Source organism: Tauraco erythrolophus, chromosome 8 (genome assembly GCF_009769465.1).
Source record: "Tauraco erythrolophus isolate bTauEry1 chromosome 8, bTauEry1.pri, whole genome shotgun sequence".
Taxonomy (NCBI): domain Eukaryota; kingdom Metazoa; phylum Chordata; class Aves; order Musophagiformes; family Musophagidae; genus Tauraco; species Tauraco erythrolophus.
Window position 1 is genome coordinate 6782827 of NC_141472.1, and position 22441 is coordinate 6805267.

At 57.6% G+C, this 22441-nt stretch overlaps 2 protein-coding genes and 8 non-coding genes across 10 annotated transcripts; 6 read left to right on the top strand and 4 right to left on the bottom strand.

Moving 5' to 3' along the window:
• Nucleotides 1–126: 126 nt before the first annotated feature.
• Nucleotides 127–9007, top strand: LOC147528315 (formimidoyltransferase-cyclodeaminase-like). The gene is made up of 13 exons (XM_086615862.1): nt 127–210; nt 956–1051; nt 1280–1459; nt 1901–1962; nt 2467–2504; nt 2613–2689; nt 3103–3198; nt 3388–3465; nt 4661–4696; nt 4944–5087; nt 8551–8631; nt 8681–8776; nt 8966–9007. Exons 1-13 carry the CDS (start codon nt 127–129, stop codon nt 9005–9007), a joined length of 1110 nt encoding a protein of 369 aa, XP_086471988.1.
• On the top strand, nt 6487–6558 carry TRNAA-UGC (transfer RNA alanine (anticodon UGC)). Its single transcript has one exon. It is a non-coding gene; the product is annotated as a tRNA-Ala (tRNA).
• On the top strand, nt 7147–7218 carry TRNAP-AGG (transfer RNA proline (anticodon AGG)). Its single transcript has one exon. It is a non-coding gene; the product is annotated as a tRNA-Pro (tRNA).
• Nucleotides 9008–12938: 3931 nt separating the features above from the next.
• TRNAA-UGC (transfer RNA alanine (anticodon UGC)) lies at nt 12939–13010 on the top strand. The gene has a single exon. It is a non-coding gene; the product is annotated as a tRNA-Ala (tRNA).
• A 592-nt stretch (nt 13011–13602) lies between these two features.
• TRNAP-AGG (transfer RNA proline (anticodon AGG)) lies at nt 13603–13674 on the top strand. Its single transcript has one exon. It is a non-coding gene; the product is annotated as a tRNA-Pro (tRNA).
• Nucleotides 13675–14460: 786 nt separating this feature from the next.
• On the top strand, nt 14461–14532 carry TRNAP-UGG (transfer RNA proline (anticodon UGG)). Its single transcript has one exon. It is a non-coding gene; the product is annotated as a tRNA-Pro (tRNA).
• A 1099-nt stretch (nt 14533–15631) lies between these two features.
• TRNAA-CGC (transfer RNA alanine (anticodon CGC)) lies at nt 15632–15703 on the bottom strand. The gene has a single exon. It is a non-coding gene; the product is annotated as a tRNA-Ala (tRNA).
• Nucleotides 15704–16193: 490 nt separating this feature from the next.
• Nucleotides 16194–16265, bottom strand: TRNAA-UGC (transfer RNA alanine (anticodon UGC)). Its single transcript has one exon. It is a non-coding gene; the product is annotated as a tRNA-Ala (tRNA).
• A 175-nt stretch (nt 16266–16440) lies between these two features.
• TRNAP-CGG (transfer RNA proline (anticodon CGG)) lies at nt 16441–16512 on the bottom strand. The gene has a single exon. It is a non-coding gene; the product is annotated as a tRNA-Pro (tRNA).
• Nucleotides 16513–22003: 5491 nt separating this feature from the next.
• LOC147528324 (feather beta keratin-like) lies at nt 22004–22300 on the bottom strand. Its single transcript, XM_086616135.1, has one exon. It carries the CDS (start codon nt 22298–22300, stop codon nt 22004–22006), a length of 297 nt encoding a protein of 98 aa, XP_086472261.1.
• Nucleotides 22301–22441: the final 141 nt, after the last annotated feature.

Sequence of the window (22441 nt, forward strand, 5' to 3'; positions counted from 1 at the left end):
GGCTGGCAATGCCAGCTGTCCTCTCCCTGGGTGGTGGCCCCAGTACTCTGTCCTAGGCTGGATCAGCCACAGTTAATGAACAGCAGGGAACGAGGATGCCATGGGATGCGTCACAACAGGCCCGACATGGTGGTGCTGCTCCTTGCAGGTGGTCAGCCAGCTGAGCCTGGACTCTCTGTCTCCATTTCACCCACGGGAGCGCATCATCAAGTAGGGACCCCCATCCTGCTTCTCGTCATGGTGCCCATCCCTGCCCGGATTGTGGGATCCTACTGCCTGCATCTTGCACTCAGCTTGGTTTGGGAGTGACACCTGCACCCCGCTCCTCCTCACAGCCCAGGGACATCTCTGCCGGGTGCTGTGAAGGCACGGGGCTGTCCCTGCTCCCAAACGTTCACAGTTGTGAATGTGGGGTGAGGGGACTCCAGGCCACGCGGGCAGGCAGCGGGGGGAGGTTTTGTGACCAAACCCGAGCGTGTGCATGTTAAATCCTCCACTCCATCCCCAGCCCAAACTTCCCTGCCTCTGGCTCATGCGCTGCCCTCCAAGGAGAGGCTCCTGGAGGTGCTGCAGCACCCAGTGTAGAACAGGTGGGCAGGGGGGGAGAGTAAAGGAAACCCACCTGTGTGGAGGTGACATCAGAATGTGCACTGTACGTCCTGGTCATCTGCCCCCGGGGATGTGCCTGCAGACATGTTCGTGTCCACTAAATGCCGTTTTCATGAGCCCACCCTGTGTAATGTCTTGCCTGAATTTTCTCACGTGTGGCAAGGTTGTGATGTGTTTTCCACTGCCACAGCCTCCTCTAGGTTGGAAACCGTCCCCTTGGAAAGCGTTATGTGCCGCTGGGTCGCGGAGGGTGGGAGTTCTGCAGTGTAAGGGTCTGCCCTGCTGCAGGACTGGGCAGTGATGCTGTGGCTCAGCACGAGAGCTTCTCACAAGCCTCTTTTCCCAGGTGGGAGCCAAAGTGCTGGAAGTGGCTGTATTTGGAGACTACTTCAACATCGTGACCAACCTCAAAGACCTAAAGGATGAGAAGTTCAAGGTTGCGGTAAGTCGGGGCCACACGTGTGCCCCAGCCCTGGTGATGAGGATGAGGTGGGACAGAGATGAAGATGAAGCCCCTGGGACCCCCCATACCTGGGTACCCGCTGCCTTTACCACCTCTGGGATGCATTGGGTGGACGTCTCTTCTGTCCTGCCAAGTGGCAAATGATGATGAGGGTGGCTTGTGCTGCCCAGTGGTGCCAGCCCACGCATTCTCTTCCCTCCTCCGCAGCTTGCAAAACCAGAGTGGGCTCCCGATTTTGGGCCCCCAACCTTTGTCCCCCAATGGGGGGCCACGGTGACAGGTACCCAGACCTTCCTTATCACTTACAACGTCAACCAGCTGTGCACCAAAGAGCTGGCTCACCGTATCAACCTCTACCTGCATGAGCACGGTCACGGCTCTGACCAGGTACCCCCATGCTCACGGCACACCGGACGCTGACCTGCTCTCCCCTGCACCCGCCAGGTGCCAGAAGGGGAAGGAGAGCTCTGCAGAGCTCAAGGGCAGCGTGTGATGTTATGGGGAACCGCCCCAGGACTGGCATAAGCTGGAAGCCCGGAGACGGGCTCTATTTTTTAGCTGCTGGAGGGAGGGACTTTTCCAGCCTACAGGGAACGAGCTAGATAAGAGCAAGTTAATTATTTCTCAGTGCAGTTTCCAGTTGTTTGCAGGCGGTGTGCCCCAAGTCTGGGATGGGACAGGCTGGCGACTCCGGCTGTCCTCTCCCTGGGTGGTGGCCCCAGTACTCTGTCCTAGGGCTGGATCAGCCACGGGTAATGAACAGCAGGGAACGAGGATGCCATGGGATGTGTCATGACAGGCCTGACGTGGTGGTTCTGCTCTTTGCAGGTGGTCAGCCGGCTGGGCCTGGACTCTCTGTCTCCATTTCAGCCGCGGGAGCGCATCATCGAGTAGGGACCCCCATCCTGCTTCTGATCAAGGTGCCCATCCCTGCCCAGATTGCGGGATCCTGCTGCCTGCATCTTGCACTCAGCTTGGTTTGGGAGTGGCACCTGCACCCCGCTCCTCCTCACAGCCCGGGGACATCTCTGCCGGGTGCTGTGCAGGCGCAGGGTGGTCCCTGCTCCCAAACGCTGACAGTTGTGAACGTGGGGTGAGGGGACTCCAGCCCACCCGGGCAGGCAGTGGGAGGAGGTTTTGTGGCCAAACCTGAGCATGCACGTGTTAAATCTTCCACCCCATCCCCAGCCCAAACTTCCCTGCCTCTGGCTCATGCGCTGCCCTCCAAGGAGAGGCTCCTGGAGGTGCTGCAGCACCCAGTGTAGAACAGGTGGGCCAAGGGGTGGATAAAAAATCTGTTGGAGAGAGCAGTGGCAAGTGAGAAGGGGCCGGGGGCTGGTGGTGGGTGTCTCTGCATCTGGGGGGCTCTGAGCTAGGAGTCCGCTGTGCTGCAGGTACCTGGTGCAAGCAAGAGAGGTGGATGGGGGGGCTGGTATCCAAGCCACTGGGCACCTTCATGTGAGCAGTTGGTGGGAGGTCGGCAATGCTGGGCTTCAGCAGAGGCTGAAGTGAGCCAAGATCGTGCCCTCTGCCCTGGCAGAGAAGGTGAGCGGGCTCTGGCCCACTCTGAAGGAGCTGTCAGGCCACTGCACCCTGGTCTGCAAATCTGACATCCAGGTACGGCTCCGGGCTTAAGCGCTGTCCTGACTGAGCCTTTGGAAGCTGCTGGGCTCACTGCTTCTCCCTGAAAGGTTTCCCATCATGTCTTGACCTCTGGAATGCATCTCTACAGTTGCGCTCCCTAAATAGCTAGTGGTTTCCACCTGCTAACTTTTTGGCAGCTTGCAGCCCTTGCAGGAGAGCTGATCTCCAGCAGCCCTTGTCTGAATTTTCTCACGTGTGGCAAGGTTGTGATGCGTTTTCCACTGCCACAGCCTCCTCCGTGTTGGAAACGACCCCCATGGAAAGCAGTATGTGCCGCTGGGTCGCGGAAGGTGGGAGTCCTGCAGTGTAAGGGTCTGCCCTGCTGCGGGACTGGGCAGTGATGCTGCGGCTCAGCACGAGAGCTTCTCACAAGCCTCTTTTCCCAGGTGGGAGCCAAAATGCTGGAAGTGGCTGTGTTTGGAGCCTACTTCAACATCGTGATCAACCTCAAAGACATAACGGATGAGAAGTTCAAGGTTGCGGTAAGCTGGGGCCACGCATGTGCCAAGGCCTCGATGGCAGGAATGAGGTGGAACAGAGATGGAGATGAAGCCCCTGGGACCCCCAGTGCCTTGGCACGTGCTGCCTTTGCCAGCTCTGGGATGCATTGGGTGGACGTCTCTTCTGTCCTGCCAAGTGGCAAATGATGCACTTTCTCCCTCCCCATGCAGATGTTGCAGAAGGTATCCAGGCTGCTGGAGGAGGCAAAGCAAAACTCTGCGCTCGTGCTAGCACTGCTGGAGAAGCAGGTGACCTGAGAGAGGCTTGGGGTCATGTGGGGAGCTCTGCAGCAGAAAATACAGCCGCGAAACTCACTCGTCCCTGCCTGGGCTCCTTCCTCATCTGCCTCGGGAGAGCTGCTCAGCTCAGACAGATCCCACTATCATGTCCCCTGCTGGCCTTTCTCTAGCCAAGGGTGATTTTTGCTGTATGGGGCTTGGACCCCCAGTCTTCAGCCCCCAACTCTGGAGCAGAAGGAGCCAGCTGGGTTGGCAGTGCCTGGAGCCACAAGGCTCCCATCCGAGAGCATGGCAAGGACCCCACGGCACCACCAGGGAGGAGATACCCGTGCATGGACACCTCCTGACCCCACACACCCCTGTGTGTTTCTATGCCCAGAAAACACCCCAAGTCACCTCCCTTCCAGCAGGGCTGGGGCAGGACCTGGTGCAGTGCCTCTCTGCGATGTGTCTTTTTGACACAGCAGCCCCGTCGGACTTTTGTTCCGAAAGGGAGCAGCATGTTGACTTTTCCCGCGTGCTCATGGTGACAGCTGTGGTGCAGGGTGTGGTGTGGTCGGTTTCACCATTCGGGAGTTTCACCCCTGGCCACCATGCCCCTCCTCACCTGGGCAGGGCCCCACTATTTAGCAGGTGCCCACCACCCCAGGATACCTGTGCTGAGAACAGCAATCGAGGGTGGTGCTTTCAGAGGGTGCTGCCAGCATCTCATTGATCAGGAGCTTTTCTGCAGATTCGGTGAGCGAAAGCAGGTCCCCGAGGCAGCAGGGGCTGGTGGGGCCGCAGGGCAGCTGGGGAGCACGGGGGCAGTGAGAGTGTAAGCACCTGTGGGCTGAGGTGCAGCGTCCCCACAGTTGCAGCACCGAGATGTGTTGTCCCCAGCCTCTTGTGATCTGTGAGGGTGTAGACTGGGAACTCAGACTCATTTGGAGTCAGTTAATTATTTTCATTAATGCATACAAACTACGTGACCAGGCTTTGGGGATGCACACAGGTAGGGACTGTCAGACTCGGGGTTGGTGCTGTCACCCGAAGGGGCAAGATGGCTGTCGTGGTCTGTGGGGGGACAGCACTCCTGAGGAAGCGGGCACAATCTATGTGCCCAGGGCAGAAGAGCTGGGTCCTGGCTGCTGGCAGGGTGATGAGTCCCTGTGATAGGAGGTGCCACGAGGGATCACTGACTGTGCTTGTCCTTCCCTTGCAGCTTGGGTACTGCGGAGGATGCCGAATCCCAATCCAGGTGAGGGGCTGTGGGGCTGAGCATGGGTGTGGGTAGCACATGGCCATCGGAGATCAAAGAGGGGGTCAGTGCAGTTGTCAGGTGCACCCAGAGGGATTACCTGTGTACCAAAGGGGAGTAGGATATCATTTATGAGAAAGGGTTAGACCAGGAGGGGTCCTTTGGGTGCTCAGGTACACCAGCACCCTGCATTGCCTCTCCTTGGAGAGGCCAGCTCTGCTCGCTAACAGCTCCCTCTTCTTCCTAGGTGCACCCAAAGGGGGGCAACCACAGCAAGGTTCCCCATCTGCCCCTCCAGGACACGCTGGCTCTGGAAATCCAGGAGGTCCTCCAGGTGGCCATAGCCATGGCACCACTCCGGGTGGCTCCCACCCATCGGGGCAGAAACCCGGTGGGAACCACCATTAGGCATAAACGGAGAAGAGACAAAACACGAACACCAACGGCCCATGGGAACCACCATCTTGTTGCTCTGCTCCTTTCCCCTTTCTCCGAGCGCAGTGTTTCGCCTTCTGAGTGTTTTTCTCGGGTTTAGCTTGTAAATTCTTTGGCCTGGAGTCGCTGTGAGATGATGAGCAGCAGCTCTGACCTCTGTCTTTCGGGAGAGCCTGCTCAAAGTCATCTCTGAAGCTGTAGGTAGCGGTGCAGGGAACATCACATGCTGGTTTGCAGTCTGCTGGTGTCTGTGTGTTTTTTCCTGCACAATGATGGGGGCTGCTAACGCGCATCCCACCACCCTTAGAAGGTCTTACATCTCGTGTGAGCTCTCCCAGCTGTAGCAGAAGGGCTGCCGGGGAACACGTAACTTTCCCCTTGCTGAGCTGTAGGAGTTGCCATCCTCCGTGCCCGGGTAATAATCAAGAGGAGAAAGTAGCGAGCTGTCTCGGAAGGCCCTGAGCCCGGGCCGTGGGACTGCGGCAGGCTTGCTGGGAAAGGTGAGAAGCCCGGCAGAGCTTTCACCACAACAATTTTAACACAGGGCTGATTTTGCTGCTCTATTTCGTTGTTGCCCATTGTGGTGGCACAAGAGGAGCCTTCCCAGCCCTGTTATCAAGAAGGCCTTGCTGCCAGCTGGGGTGACTGGCTCCGGGATGCAATGGCACAAACATGAGCAGCTCACCGAGGCCGAGGGAATCTCCAAAACGGGTGGCACAGCCCGTCTCACCCAGATTTACTGCCCGCGCAGCCTTGTCCATCCGTGCTGCAGTGCTGGCTCTGCATGTGTGTGTGCTGGGGCAGGGGGTTTCACTCCTGGGGCTCCTCTCTGGATGTTGGGGACAGGGCCAGCACTGGAGCCCAGTCATTGGGAGCCCAAACGTGGCTCATTGATGTATGGCTGCGATTGTCACTGAGGGTGCAAGAGGTGTTGGGTTGAGGTGCCAGAAGTGCCCTTCGTTTAGGCAGCCCCCTCCCTTGTCAGCACGTAGCATCATGGCATAAGTGGGGCAGGGTGAGGGCAGTGCGTGGGCAGCAGTAGGCAGCAGAGCGGGGTCAGTGCCTCGTCCTGGCTGGGCACGTTGGTGTGGTCAGGAGGGACCCCCAGGAGCTGTTTGGGAGGTGGTACCGAGGCCACAGGCAGGGAGGCAAGTGGAGGCTTTGGGAGGAAGGAGTGGGAAAGGGCATCTGAAGGCAGCGGTGGGCAGTGCAGAGCAGAGCGAGTACTGTCAGCAGCGTGTGCCCTGAGGGTGTGTTTGTGGGATGAAGGCCCTTGAGGTAGAGAGGGGTGAGGTGTGGGCAGTGTGGGGTGAGGGGATTTGGTCGGGCCCCCACCAGTATCCATCCATGTCCAGGGGGATGTAGCTCAGCGGGAGAGCGCTTGCTTTGCATGTAAGAGGCCCTGGGTTCAACCCCCAGCATCTCCATGTACTTTTGCCTCCCCGCAGCTTCCCTCCTGCCAGCTGTGAGGCTGTCAGAGCACCCCAGATCCCCCACACATCCCAAAAAGGCCCTGGAGTTTCCTGCAGGCACGGCTGGCCTGGGTCTGGTTGCTGGCACTCACAGGCTGTGAGGAAATGCCCGTTTCCTGCAGCTGAAGGCACAGCAACAGCAGCACCAGCATCTGCAATGGTGGGGACAGCTGCTCCCCAGGACCCCCAGCGTGGGCAGTGGGTAAAAGCTCTCATTGTGGGCAGCATTGGAACCTGCACAGGGAAACACAATTGGATTTCGAGTCCAACACCTTCACCCCTTGGCCATCACAGCCCCAGCCATGGGCACCCCAGGGACACATCTGCCCCCTGCCCTGGACACTCCTTGGCCCCCCTGGATGCTCCATTTTCCTGGGAAGTGGGAAAGTCTCTGGGATGTGCAGTGCATCCCTGCACACACCCTCAGCCCCAGACTGTCCCCAGGAAGGGGCTTCTGGGGCACCAGGTTCCCTGGGCAGCAATGCCCCCGCAGCAGGCCAGTGCACAGCACAGGCTGGGGGTGCCTGAGCAGCTGTGCACCCCGGCTCGTTGGTCTAGGGGTATGATTCTCGCTTAGGGTGCAAGAGGTCCCGGGTTCAACTCCCGGACGAGCCCTCTTTTGGGGCACCCACCACTCTCTTCCCATCCAGCTGCTTCCTCGTCCACCAAAATTCACCCAAGAGACACCTGGAGCCCTGTGGAGAAGGGACACAAGGTGTCTCCTCATGACATCCTGTAGCACCTGGGTAGGGGAGTGAAAGGGTCGCAGGCATTCCCCGCTGGATGCAGGTGCTGGGAAGTAGCGCCAGGCCAGCCATGCCTGCAGGCATCCCCAAAGTTTTTCTAGGAGTTTTCAGGGGCTCTGGCAGCCCGGCTGCCAGCAGACAGGAGAGTCTGGGGATGCAAAAGCTGGAGATGCTGGGGGTTGAACCATGGGTTCTTACAAGCAAATCAAGTGCTCTCCCGCTGAGCTACATTCCTGCTGTTTACATGTACACAGAGGCAGCGAGGGAGGTGAGCAGGGAAAACCTGCCTGCCATCCACACCGGGGAGTATGAGGCTCTCCCCGAGAAGGTGAGCCTGGCAGCACCCGGCCAGGTGGCACGGGCTGGGCAGAGCTGAGCCACACCTCGCCAGCTTTGGGGAGAGTGCAGGGGGCTGGCATAGTCCCTTCACACTGAGAGGAGCTGATGAAATGCTTTGGGTGCTGCTGAACAGGGAGGTGGTGGTGGCAGATGCCGGCCGGGGAGGGAGATGCTGTCCCCAGGAGGGTGGCTTGTGCTGCCCAGTGGTGCCAGCCCACACATTCTCTTCCCTCCTCCGCAGCTTGCAAAACCAGAGCGTGCTCCCGATTTTGGGCTCCCAACTTTTGTCCCCCAATGGGGGGCCACGGTGACAGGTACCCAGACCTTCCTTATCACTTAAAACATCAACCAGCTGTGCACCAAGGAGCTGGCTCACCGTATCAACCTCTACCTGCATGAGCACGGTCACGACTCTGACCAGGTACCCCCGTGCCCACGGCACACCGGATGCTGACCTGCTCTCCCCTGCACCCGCCAGGTGCCAGCAGGGGAAGGAGAGCTCTGCAGAGCTCAAGGGCAGCGTGTGATGTTATGGGGAACCGCCCCAGGACTGGCATAAGCTGGAAGCCAGAAGATGGGCTCTATTTTTTAGCTGCTGGAGGGAGGGACTTTTCCAGCCTATGGGGAACGAGCTAGATAAGAGCAAGTTAATTATTTCTCAGTGCAGTTTCCAGTTGTTTGCAGGCGGTGTGCCCCAAGTCTGGGATGGGACAGGCTGGCGACACTGGCTGTCCTCTCCCTGGGTGGTGGCCCCAGTACTCTGTCCTAGGGCTGGTTCAGCCACGGTTAATGAACAGCAGGGAATGAGGATGCCATGGGATGTGTCATGACAGGCCTGACGTGGTGGTGCTGCTCTTTGCAGGTGGTCAGCCGGCTGGGCCTGGACTCTCTGTCTCCATTTCAGCCGCGGGAGCGCATCATCGAGTCCCTGCAGGACTGGGCAGTGATGCTGTGGCTCAGCACGAGAGCTTCTCGCAAGCCTCTTTTCCCAGGTGGGAACCAAAATGCTGGAAGCGGCTTTGTTTGGAGCCTACTTCAACATCGTGATCAACCTCAAAGACATAACGGATGAGAAGTTCGAGGTTGCGGTAAGCCGGGGCCACACATGTGCCAAGGCCCTGGTAGTGAGAATGAGGTGGAACAGAGATGGAGATGAAGCCCCCGGGATCCCCCATGCCTTGGCACATGCTGCCTTTGCCAGCTCTGGGATGCTTTGGGTGGACGTCTCTTCTGTCCTGCCAAGTGGCAAATGATGCACTTTCTCCCTCCCCATGCAGATGTTGCAGAAGGTCTCCGGGCTGGTGGAGGAGGCAAAGTGAAACTCCACACTTGTGCTGGCACTGCTGGAGAAGCGGGCGACCTGAGAGAGGCTTGGGGTCATTTGGGGAGCTCTGCAGCAGAAAATACAGCTGAAAAAACTTATCATCCCTTCCTGGGCTCCTTCATCATCTGCCTTGGGAGACCTGCTCGGCTCAGACGGATCCCACCATCATGTCCCCTGCTGGCCTTTCTCTAGCCAAGGGTGATTTTTGCTGTATGGGGCTTGGACCCCCAGTCTTCAGCCCCCCAATTCTGGGGCAGAAGGACCCAGCTGTGTTGGCAGTGCCTGGAGCCACAAGGCTCCCATTCGAGAGCATGGCAGGGACCCCGTGGCACTGCCAGGGTCGAGATCCTGGTGCATGGACACCTCCTGACTCCACACACCCCTGTGTGGTTTTGTGCCCAGAAAACACCCCGAGTCACCTCCTTGCCCACAGGGCTGGGGCAGGACCTGGCACAGTGTCTCTCTGTGATGTGTCTTTGTGACAGTGTGTGATGAGACCTGCCTGTTGCATGGCTGACTGGCCTGGGAAGGGAGTGCTGCCAAACACGGGGCAGCATCCAGGGAGTTAGCAGGGAGATGGAGACAAGGTGGGAGCAGCTCTGCCCCCTCCTGAGAGAAAGAGCAGAGCTTCCAGGCTCCCAGTCCTGCCTCCTGGCTCCGTTAACTGGGTCTGGCAGCAGGTATCGCCTCCTCCAGCTGCACACCACAGCAGCACCCTCAGCAGTAACACACGGAATCCTTAGTTGGACCCCAAGCCCCACCGTCCTGCAGAAGTGCCAGCGGGAGGGTGATTCCATCTCCCCTCATGCTGAGGGCACCAAGCCAGGGTTTGCAGGGGGACGCATGACTCACCCCGTCAGCTGATGCTGGGAGGTGAAACCACCACCCTGCATCCCCTGTTTTTACGAGTCCTGTTGGACCTTTGCTCCGAATGGGAGCAGCATGTTGACTTTTACCGTTTGCCCATGGTGACAGTCGTGGTGAAGGGAGTGGTGTGGCTGGTTCCACACCTCAGTAGTGTCACCCCTGGCCACCACACCCCTCCTCACCTGGGCAGGGCCCCACTATTTAGCAGGTGCCCACCGCCCCAGGAGACCTGTGCTGAGAACGGCAATCTGGGCTGCTGCTTTCATAGGGTGCTGCCAGCATCTCATTAGTCAGGAGCTTTTCTGCAGGTTCGGTGAGTGAAAGCAGGTCCCCAAGGTAGCAGGGGCTGGTGGGGCCGCAGGGCAGTTGTGGCGCACAGGGACAGTGGGAGTGTTGGCATCTGTGAACTGGGATGCTCTGTGTCACCTGAGGGGACAGGGAGGCTGTTGGGGTCTGTGGGGGGGCAGCATTACTGGGGAAGGGGGCACCCTCTCTCTGCCTGGGGCAGAAGAGCTGAGTCCTGGCTGCTGGCAGAGCGATGAGTCCCTGTGATAGGAGGTGCCATGAGGGATCACTGACGGTGCCTGTTCTTCCCTTGCAGCTTGTGTGCCACGGAGGATGCCAAACCCTAACCCAGGTGAGGGGCCGTGGGGCTGGGCATGGTTGTGGGTACCACGTGGCCATGAGGGATTGAAGAAAGGGTCAGTGCATTTGTCAGGTGCACCCAGAGGGACTACCCGTGTACCAGAGAGGAGTAGGGAATCATTTATGAGAAAGGGGTAGATTGGGAGGGGTCCTTTGGGTGCTCAGGTACACCAGCACCCTGCATTGCCTCTCCCGTGAGAGTCCAGCTCTGCTCACTAACAGCTCCCACTTCTTCCTAGGAGCGCCCAGAGGAGGTCCACCACATCAAGGTTCCCCATCTGGACCACCAGGACATGCTGGTCCTGGCGCTCCAGGAGGTCCTCCAGGTGGCCATAGCCACGGCCACACTCCAGGTGGCTCCCACCCACCGGGGAAGAAACATGATGGGCCCCACCATTAGGCATAACATGGGAAGAAGTGAAGCTACAAAACATGAAGACCAAATCCCCGTGGGAAGCGCCTGCTTGTTGCTCTGCTCCTTTCCCCTTTCGCCGAGCGCAGTGTTTAGCCTTCTGAGTGATTTTCTCAGGTTTAGGTTGTAAATTCTTTGGCCTGGAGTCGCTGTGAGATGATGAGCAGCAGCTCCGACCTCTGTCTTTCGGGAGAGCCTGCTCAAAGTCATCTCCGAGGCTGTAGGTAGCGGCGCGGGGAGCATCACATGCTGGTTTGCAGTCTGCTGGTGTCCGTGTGTTTTTTCCTGCACAATGATGGGGGCTGCTAACGCGCATCCCACCACCCTTAGAAGGTCTTACATCTCGTGTGAGCTCTCCCAGCTGTAGCAGAAGGGCTGCTGGGGAACGCGTAACTTTCCCCTTGTTGAGCTGTAGGAGTTGCCATCCTCCGTGCCCGGGTAATAATCAAGAGGAGAAAGTAGCGAGCTGTCTCGGAAGGCCCTGAGCCCGGGCCGTGGGACTGCGGCAGGCTTGCTGGGAAAGGTGAGAAGCCCGGCAGAGCTTTCACCACAACGATTTTAACACAGGGCTGATTTTGCTGCGCTTGTATTTTTGTGTTGCCCATTGTGGTGGCACAAGAGGAGCCTTCCCAGCCCCATTATCAAGAAGGTTTTGCTGCCAGCTGGGGTGACTGGCTCCGGGACGCAATGGCACAAACATGAGCAGCTCACCGAGGCCGAGGGAATCTCCAAAACGGGTGGCACAGCCCGTCTCACCCAGATTTACTGCCCGTGCAGCCTTGTCCATCCGTGTTGCAGTGCTGGCTCTGCATGTGTGTGTGCTGGGGCAGGGGGTTTCACTCCTGGGGCTCCTCTCTGGGTGCAGTCGTGTTTTGCCCTGCAGCCCTCGAAGCTTCCCAACAGCTCTCCTTTCTGAAGGAGGGAGAACAGGGCAGTGACACTGCAGCACGCGTGGCCACAGATCCCCACCGCCGTGCCTACCCTGCCTTGTGGCTGTGCCTGTGCCGGGAACGCTTCCTTGCACCTGCACTCGTGGGTCCTCTGTGCCCTGTGCCTGGGTCCCCTCTCTATACAACCTGTGCCCTGCCCAGCCTCTCCTACCCATCCCACCTCCACCACCTGCTTCCCAGGAAAACAGGGCACCTGGGGCAACTGGGACAGATTTGGGTGGCCAGGACAGGCGAGTCAGGGGTGCACAGGCAGCCCCGCAATACCCCAGGTTGGGGCAGTGATGACTCCTATGATAGGAGGGGCACAGGCACCTCCAAGTTTTGCCCAGCTTTGCAGTCCCAGGAAAGGTGAGGAAGTGGCGTTTTCCTGGGCTGCTGAGTGGACTGCCCCACATCGCCCTGTGCCATGTCCCCAAGGAACTGGGGGAGCCGATGACCAGAGAGCAAAGGAGAAGGAGAAGGCAGTGCCCTGGGACACCCCCACCTGCTCTGGGCACCGGCTGGTCTGCGTGGTGCCCAGGGCCATGTGTCCATGGGGCACAGGGTCAGTACTGGAGCCCCGTCTTGGGGAGCCCAAACCTGGCTCGTTGATGTATGGCTGTGATTGTCACTGAGGGTGCAAGAGGTGTTGGGTTGAGGTGCCAGAAGTGCCCTCCTTTTAGGCAGCCCCCTCCCTTGTCAGCGCGTGGGAGCATGGCATAAGTGGGGCAGGGTGAGGGCAGTGCGTGGGCAGCAGTAGGCAGCCGAGTGGGGTCAGTGCCCTGTCCTGGCTGGGCACATTGGTGCGGTCAGGAGGGACCCCCAGGAGCTGTTATGGAGGTGGTGCCAGTGGTAGGGATAGGGAGGCAAGTGGAGGCTTTGGGAGGAAGGAGTGGGAAAGGGCATCTGAAGGCAGCGGTGGGCAGTGCAGAGCAGAGCGGGTATTGTCAGCAGCATGTGCCCTGAGGGTGTGTTTGTGGGATGAAGGCCCTTGAGGTAGAGAGGGGTGAGGTGTGGGCAGTGTGGGGTGAGGGGATTTGGTCAGGCCCCCACCAGTATTCATTCATGTCCAGGGGGATGTAGCTCAGTGGGAGAGCGCTTGCTTTGCATGTAAGAGGCCCTGGGTTCAACCCCCAGCATCTCCATGTACTTTTGCCTCCCCAGAGCCCCCTTCCTGCCAGCTGTGAGGCTGCCTGAGCACCCCAGGCACCCCTGAAAAGGCCCTGGAGTTTCCTGCAGGCACGGCTGGCCTGGGTCTGGTTGCTGGCACTCACAGGCTGCGGGGAAATGTTCGTTTCCTCCAGCTGAAGGCACAGCACCAGCATCTGCAACGGTGGGGACAGCTGCTCCCCAGGACCCCCAGCATGGGCAGTGGGTGAAAGCTCTCATTGTGGGCAGCAATGGAACCTGCACAGGGAAACCCAATTGGATTTCGAGTCCAACACCTTCACCCCTTGGCCATCACAGCCCCAGCCACGGGCACCCCAGGGTCACACCTTCCATGAGCACCTCTCAGTCCTTCCTGGGTCCCCTATTTTCCTGGGAAGTGGGAAATTCTCTGGGATGTGCAGTGCATCCCTGCACACACCCTCAGCCCCGCTCTGCTCCCCAGGGGCTGGCTGCAGGACGTGTCCCCAGAAAGTGACTCCTGGGGCACCAGGGTCCCTGGGCAGCAGTGCCCCCGCAGCAGCCCAGTGCACGGCACAGGCTGGGGGTGCCCAGGCAGCTGTGCACCCCGGCTCGTTGGTCTAGGGGTATGATTCTCGCTTAGGGTGCGAGAGGTCCCGGGTTCAACTCCCGGACGAGCCCTCCTTTTGGGCACCCGCCGCCAGGCACAGCCCCAGTGGGGACGGGGCACAGATGGGGCAACACTGCCGGCACAGGGAGAACGGGCAGCCTCCCCACCTCACTCACATCCTCTCCACTCGGACGATCCCTCCACTGCCGGGAGCAAGGTGTGTCCTGCTGCCGCCTGGGCAAAGAGACACGGCTCAGCCATGGCCAGGGCTCGTCCCCTCCTGGCTGGGGAAGGGACTGTTGGGGCAGTGTGGTCCTGCTGATGCCACATCCCCAGTGGGCAACTCAGCCCAGGGGCTTCCTCCACAAAAACGTGCCTCTGCTCTGCCCACAGACATCCTCCCTGTCCCAGCCAGACCGTGGGCACCCAAGGGACACCCAGTGCCTGTAAAGCACCGGACCCCACGGGGTCAGCAGCTCCGGGGTGTTGGGGAAGGAAGCCGCAACAGGGATTTTCTGAGAGTGATGAGGAAGCCAGGGCAGAGGGGAACATCACTTTTGGGGGATGCCTCATGGAGGATGAAGGGCAGGGGGTGATGCTGCAAAGCACCGACCATTTCAACATCTGACAGAGCCAGGGAGGTGCTTTTGAGGTGGAAAACTCCCAGAGATGCTGGGAATTGGAGATGCTGGGCACTACCACCCTGCAGTCACCTCCAGCTGCTGGCTCCATGGATGACAAGAGGGACCTCCCTGCTCCTGGAACATGCTGAAGGTCACACACAGACTCCGTTGCCCACCCAAACCTCTAAGTGTGTGGGGCACAGAGGCTGGGGGTGCACTGGGGTGCAGCACCCTGGCTCGTTGGTCTAGGGGTATGATTCTCGCTTTGGGTGCGAGAGGTCCCGGGTTCAACTCCCGGACGAGCCCTCCTTTTGGGCACCCACCTTCCCCAGCAGCATGTGGGACCCTGGCATACCAGGGCACAGCAAGGGCACCGGTGCCCAGCACAAAGGGGGTCAGTCCCATGGCCTCACTGGCATACCCATGTGGCCAGGATGGACCCCCAAGAGCTGGTAGCACCAAGAGTTGCTGCTGGGGGCATTGGCAAGGAGGCAGATGGAGGGATGGCTGGGAAGGGCAATTGGAGGCAGCATTGGGCACCGCAGAGCAGAGCGAGTGATAATGGCAGCAGGCACCCCGAGGGTCTGTTTGTGGGGACAGGGCCCTGGGGGCAGAATAAGGTGAGTGGTGGGCAGTGGAGCAGTGGTGGGGTTGAGAGGACTTGCCCAGGCCCCCACCCCTGCCCAAGCCCAGGGGGATGTAGCTCAGCGGGAGAGCGCTTGCTTTGCATGTAAGAGGCCCAGGGTTTATCTCCCAGTGTCTCTGAGTCTTATATCCCCAGACCCCCTCTCAGTTAGCTGCAGGGCTGCCAGAGATCTGAAAACCCCCTAGAAAAGCCCTGGGGTTGCCTGTGGGCATGGCTGGCCTGGCAATGCTTCCTGGCAGTCTCAGTCTGCAGTGACATGCCCGCAACCCTTTCAGTCGCCTTCCTGGGCACTGCAGGGGATAGAAAAATTTTGTTTCCCTTGCCCAACGGGGGCTGTGGTCTCTCCGTTGGGGTGAACATCAGTGCTGGGGGAAACCACTACAAGGCACAGCCCCTGAAGGGATGGGGCATTGACGGGCTGACACTGTCCAACACAGAGAGGATGGGCGGTCTCCTCAGCTTGGCCACATCTGGTCTGCTGCCTGCTGCCACATGGCTCAGCTGCGACCAGGGCTCGTCCACTCCTGGGTGGGGAAGGGGCTGTCAGGGCAATGGGGGATGGCAGTGGAGCCCTGCTGGCACCACATCCCTGGTGGGCAGCTCTGCCCAAGACAGAGGCAGATAGCTGGGAAAGGAAATGGCCACCAGGATTCCAGGGATCGAGGAGAATATCCAGTGCAAGAGGGAGCTCAACTTTGGGAATGTCCCATGCAGCAACAAAGGGGATGATTCGTATGGCAAGTTCTCAGGAGGAAAAGCTGGAGATGCTGGGGGTTGAACCCAGGGCCTCTTACATGCGAAGCAAGCGCTCTCCCGCTGAGCTACATCCCCCTGCTCATGGCTATGCCCAGGCAGGGTACACCATCCCTGGCACTGCAGCGGCAGCATCCAAGCTTGCCAAAAACAATGTCAGCTGAAAGAGAAACCCGATGGTCACAGTACTGGGTGCCATTGGCAGGCAGCCGGGGGGTGCCAGGGCTGACCCTCCTCCAGCGGACCTGCAGAGCAACAGGGATGCAGTCTCCAAAGGAGGGGTTGTCCCAAAAGGAGGGCTCATCCAGAAGTTGAACCCAGGACTTCTGGCACCCAAAGTGAGAATCACACCCCTAGACCAATGAGCTGGGGTGCTGCACTCTTTTTGCAACCCCAGCCCCTCTGCCCCTCACGTTTTGGGGTTAGGGATGAAGCTGTGGCTGTGGCTTTCCACCAGCACGCCTGCAGCCTGCAGGTGCTGGGTAGCAGCCCCAGGGCTTTTCTGGGGTCCTGGGGGGCTCTGGCAGCCCTGCAGCTGGCAGAGAGGCGATTCTGGGGAGACAAAAGCTGGAGATGCTGGGTGTTGAACCCAGGGTCTCTTACATGCAGAGCAAGCACTCTCCCGCTGAGCTACATCCCCTGCACCAGCAGCATCTCCCTGGCAGCTCTTGGGGGTCTATCCTGCACACAGTCATGCCCAGCCACGATGTGGGACTGATCCCACTGCTGGGCACCACTGCCCTGATCTGTGCGCTTGCTATGTCACAGCCTCAATGCGGCACCAGGGAATGCGGGTGCCCAGGTGCCCAAAAGGAGGGCTCGTCCGGGAGTTGAACCCGGGACCTCTCGCACCCGAAGCGAGAATCATACCCCTAGACCAACGAGCCGAGACAGAGCTGCTTTCTCTGCCCTTGGCCCCTGTGCTCGTGACTCTGGGCACAAGACAATGGCTCACATCTCCCATCACCACCCCTCAGACACCCATTTCACATGGTCCCAGGGCTAACGATCTCTCTCTCCCCTGCCCCACAGGTGCCGGCATGACTTTGAGACAAAGGACACGAGCTGTGAGTGCCAAGCTACTGGCAAATTCCTCTGGTCATTATTTTTTTCCCATCCTCCAGGGGCTGCCAACCATGGAGGTCAGCAGGGTGCTGGTGCCGTGGGTGGCAGGACTGGGGAGACAGCTCCGGGGTAGGACAGAGGAATTTTTTTCTGTCCTCCACGCAGAACAGCCACAGGGGTAACAGGGTAAAGAGCTGATTTTCAGACGGCCCACCCACAGCAAGCCACCGATGCTGATTATACCGCATTGCAGGCTGTGCCAGAGCAAGGGTCCCCTCCTTGGGAGGGGACACATTCAAACCCCGTGAGCTGACCCCGGGGAAATGGGAAGATGGATCAGCCATAGGCAGCGCAGGCAAGCCTTGCTCCTCTCCCCTGCCCTGCAAATCGCGGAGGTGTGGGGAGCAGGGGGAGCATGGCACCCCTGTGATTTCCAGGTCACGGAACCCCCGACGGCTGCCTGTCCCTTTCAGGCCAGTGCTAACAACAGCAACTGAACAGCAGCAGTAACTAGATTCACGTTCTCCTCTTTGGGAAATGTGCAGACACCTAATTCTCAGCAGACATGAATTAACAGCCCTGGAATATTTAATTGAACAATTCTTGAGTTTGAAACTCAAATCCCCAAGAGTTTCACTCCCAGGACCCGGTAAAGCACTGGGATTTGGGCGCTGCTTCCATTGCACTCATCCCTGTCTCTCCCCAAGGGCTGTCCTCCCCAGGAGAAGCAGCTCAGAGGAGAAGCGGATGTAGGACAGCCGGGAGCAGCGTCTGGCAATGATTTGGGCTCAGGGTGAGGCACTGTGCTGGCAGAGCCAACAAGGCTGCAGGCTTCCTGGGGTGCAGACCTTGTAAGCCCCACTCCCACACATAGCATCAGGATGGCCAGACCGGGAGGCAGCGCCTTTTGATTTGCATTCTTCTTCCCCCGTGACTCACTCATGTGAGTGGCCTGTTATTTTCCTGCTTTATGGGATTTCCAGCCCTGGGGAAGAACTGGAGTCCTTGCCAGAGCCATCGCCTGTCTGGCTCCCCAGGCTGGCGCAGGGCCCTTGCGTGGCAGGGAGAGCGCCCTGAGAACCCGCAGAGAGTCCCTGCCCTGAGGTTGGTCCGTGGGTGCCTGGGGTGGATGTCCTCTCCATGGTGCCCTCTCCTCCTTCTTCTCCCAGACATGCAACTAGTTTCTCTCCCCTCCCTAAAGCCTAAGAGCAGGAGTCCTCTCTGGTTTGTTGGGAAATTGAGTTGCAAGGCTTCAGCGGGCAAGGAAGGAGATTGTTGTTGGCAAACAATCCCATCTCAGACTGACATGCTTGCAGGCTTCCAGCTCCAGGGACTTTGTCTCTCCACTTGGCTGGCTCCAGGACAAATGTCTTCAAGCGCTCTGGCCCGGAGTTCTTGCCCCATTGAGGAGGATAAGGGATGCTGCTTGTTGAGGCCAGCTCACCCTCCTGGCATTGCCCTCAGCTCGGTGCCTGGGTGCTGGGATGGGATACACCTTTTGCAACCCAGAAAAGGCACAGGCGGGATCCCTCTCTTCATCCTGTCCCACTGCTGTGAGTCACCAGGATTTTTGTCTGCTTATCTGGATGTGCAGAGAAGCCACAGATTGATGTGCTGGGACCTTGTTGACCCAGCAATCATCCAGCCACTGCTAATCCCTCCATCCCTATCACCAGCCCCATGCTGGCCAGGGCTTCCACTCCTGACGGTCCCACTCACTTCCTATTCACACCGGTCTTCCCTTTTCATTGACAACTCTCTATGCTTCTCCACTTGTTCCAACTCACACCATGACTTCATCCCTCCTCTTCACTTCATCCATCCCTGAGCTGGCAAGGTACCCACCGCCATGCAAGATGCTCTGCTGTTGCCTTCCACAAGTACATTAATGCAGAGAAACCCAAGCGAGCTCGTTTGCCACATGTGGTGGTGCAAGCTGGGATGTCCCCATGGTTACACACACCCTAAAGAGGAGACTGACACCCCTAAGGCTGTGACCCCACAATGGGGAGATATCCTATGACCTTCCCGGGCCAGTGTGTTTCAGCTGCTTCCTGTTAAGCTGACGTACCTCACCGTAATTAATGCACTGTAATTTCTGCTGGTGCGGTTGACTTCATCAAAGCAAAAGACAGAAGAAAGAAAAGGAAGGGAAATAGGGGTATCCAGGAAGCAATGACTGCCACCAGAGGAGGATGCTGAGTGACAGCAGGGAGAAGATTTCCTCCAAGGACATGAGCAGGTGAGGCAAGATTAGAGGTGAGCAGAAGACATGAAACTGAACAGATGCAGGCATGGCCAAAGGGTTGCCACTGGGCTCTGCTCCAGGCTTTTCTGAGACATACTTCAGCTGCTGCTGCTTTTGAAAGCCATAAGTAGGCAATGCTGGGACCACACCCCAGGATGCAAGTGTTTCCCTCCGTGTGCATCCTTCCACCTGCTAAGCATTATTTGTCATCTCAGTCTTGGTATGTAGTTCCCTGTATCTCACCAGGGCCTTTGGCTGTACTGTCTTTGCAGGAACCTGTATTTTAGGGCCTGATCAGCAGGTCTGTGGGGTCCTGCCCTGGGTGAGCACTGGCTGGGGTGAATACGTGGTGGAGTGAATTCAGGACTGCTCTTGAGCCGGCAGCCAAGATGGCACGGCTCCCAGCTGGGAGTCACAGCACCTGTGGGAGACAGGGTGCCAGGTCCTTTAGGACAGGGAGCCCTGCAGGCCACCGAGGTCCTCACTTCCCTGACTCTGTCTGCTCTAAGGCATCACAATTTTCCAGTCAAATCAAGGACTCACATGGATTTTAGTCTCCTTTGAGGCACTGGATCTTCAGAAAAAAAAAATTCTGTATAACACCGCTAGTGGAATTATTCAGTGAAAAGTCGCATTAAAATGTAATTATTATTTCCCCCGACTCCATCCTGGATTGTCCTGTGCAGCAGCTGGTGGAAGGCAGTTGCACAAGCCCCAGATGCCTACAGCTTTCTAACAGAGCTTTCGCTGGATATCCAATTCTTTTCCTCATTGCAGCATTCAGGACAATTTTGCAACCTGTTTTCACAGATAATTTCTGGAGCTGGGATAAAAATATCTGAGCGGTCCTTGGAAGACAGATGTGAAACTACATGTCTCTTCTCCTGGTGCTCTGACTGCTGAGCAATTGGCACATAAAATTTCTCCGGATTAAGAGCACCTCTGTGAAGATCTCCTGAGCAATAAAACCAGTTGAGCTTGGTCAAAGGCTTATGGAGACTAACATGCTTTCAAGCTCAGCATAGTCCCTTATTATAAACACTCATAAGCTTTATGCAAATTGTCTCACTACTAAAATGCTTAAGGTATGAAAGAAGGTTGAAACAATATACATGGAGGACTCTTATTCCTCTTTCCATTAGCTGAAAAAGTTCTGCTTGATGACACACAGCATCTTTAAAAGAGGCTTTACTCGACGCCTGACATCTTTTTCCAGAGACACCTACATCCCTTCCCTGTAAAACAATTATTCTCTAATTCTCTAATGTGTTCAGCTAAAGCCTTGGGTTCCAGTCTTTTGGAAGAGTTCACTATGGAGCTCACTGTGCTGTGGCTGGGGCTAGCGATGGAGTTGTCCTTGTCCTCCTCTAACTGACCAGCTCACAAGCTCCACTCAGCAACACAGCAAAGCTCCCTGCTGAGCAGCGGTCCAGCTGCCACTCTTGCCTCTCTAACACAGGGAAATTACAGTTTCTTCTTCATGTCCTTATTATTACGTTTATGTATCTTTCCTGATGGCATTACTGCAGGTCTGAGTGTCCGTTGCACTCGGTATCTCTGAGAAATGTTAGAATGCCTCTCCCCATGACAACTCCGATCAATCAGTGCTCAGTCACAGGCCTCAGCAAATTTGGGCTTCCAAAGATCTGTGTCCGGAGGAATGCTGGGTAACCCTGGACCATGTTTCACATCACAGGCACCCCTCTTTCTTCAACAGGGCTGGGCATGCTACTGTGGACATGGACTGCGGGACAAGGTGCACCCGCATCCAGTGTGGGATATCATTCCCTAAGCCGTCATACTGAGCTGGCATGGGAACATGGGTGTATTCAGCTCATGTTATTCACAGGACTTGCTTGAGGCAAATGTTGCAGTCGCACCTGCACATATGCATGTCCATGCACACATGCAGCAGCACAGAACAACAATGTTTCTGCTGCTTTAAGGGATACAGCCAGATGCAGGCCATCACATGCCTCACTGGCACCTGGGATACCTAGGTTTGAGTCAGTACGTACTTACTTGTATAAGGCCCTTTTTGCCACATGCTGTTGTAAAGAGCAAGAATTAACAGCCTAATGCTTGAAGCCTCATTTTGCCCTGGTGTGTTTTAGGAATTTTTTACTCTTCATTGTCACCCATAAACATTGGGTGAGCCGGGCGTAGGATGACCATCCAAAGAAGCATCTCCCAAGAAGATCACTTCTACCTTTTTTCCTTGACCCCACATCATCTTCCTTAGCTCACCCAAAAAATTGCTACAAAATGCAGAGTAAATGCCATTTTCAAATGTCAAACCTTCATGATCTCGTCTCCTCAAGGGAACAGGCAACAAGTCTGCTCCTGCAGGAAGTCTTCCCTAAGCAGGTGCTTGCTATGGGGCAGCAGGAGAGATTTCCAGGCTGAGAAAGATGCCTTTGGGCTGGTCACAGCAAACCACACACTTAAGTCAGCACAGTGTGGAGCTGAGCAGCAGAAACTCCCATTTCAGACAAAAAAACACATCCCCCACCCCCAGCAACAAGTTGCCTGCAGAGCAGGTTACCCCTCCAGACCAGAGGCACAAGGAACACCAGAAGACTCAGGCTGTGATGTAGCATGACTTTAATGAGAAGGAGAAGGAGGATAAACCAGTTCAGAATATAAGAAGTGCATTTCCAGCGCTTGGTAAAGAAATGGATAAACCCTACTCCGGGACAAGCTGATCCCTACAAGGTGTTGCTCTGCCCCACAACCCCATGACTATCATCTTCCATCTACAGCCTGCTTAGAAGCATTTTTGCCCAGCCAGTAGCAAATGCTGTGTAGCACCGCAGGGTGTGACACCTACACGGAAATACAAAGTGAGGCTTAGCGAGAGAAAGGTATACAGAGGCACGGTCTCGAGTGATGAGTTCGCATGGTTCCCTTCCTCCTGGAGGGGCTGCCTGTGCTCCCCACAGCTGGGAAACCCATGGGCATTTCCTTAGTCCTCTTCCCCAGTCTCGGTCTTGTGCTTTGTTTGTCCTTCCCGACGTGGCCGCTCTGCTGGCATCGGTGGGAGGAGATGACTGCTGGGGACACCCCTAGAGCCCGCTGCCCAGGCACAGCAGTCCCGCCTTCCCCAGCCCCCGGGAACCACCGGAGCCCACAGGGACCCCGCAGCACCGGAGGTAGCTGCCGACTGCCGCTGCCGCCGTGGACCCCACCGTCGTGTTTTGCGGGTAGGAGCTGAGGATGGGTCCAGGCAGGGTGACCACAACAGTGGGGGGCTGGATGATGGCAGTGGAGTCCCCGCAGCGGCGAAAGCAGGCCTGGCTGCAGCTGGTGGCCAGTGGCCGGGGACCACAGGAGGAAGGCAGGCACAGGTCATAGCAGGACATCGCTCGGCAAAGACGTACACCTGAAAGCCAGAGCCAGGGCATAAATGCAAAGCAGAGGCTGGTGCACCTCTGCTGAACTCTCATTCAGCGGCTTCCATAATAAGAGGTGTGGAAGAGCTATCTAGAAAGTGAGTTTGGATG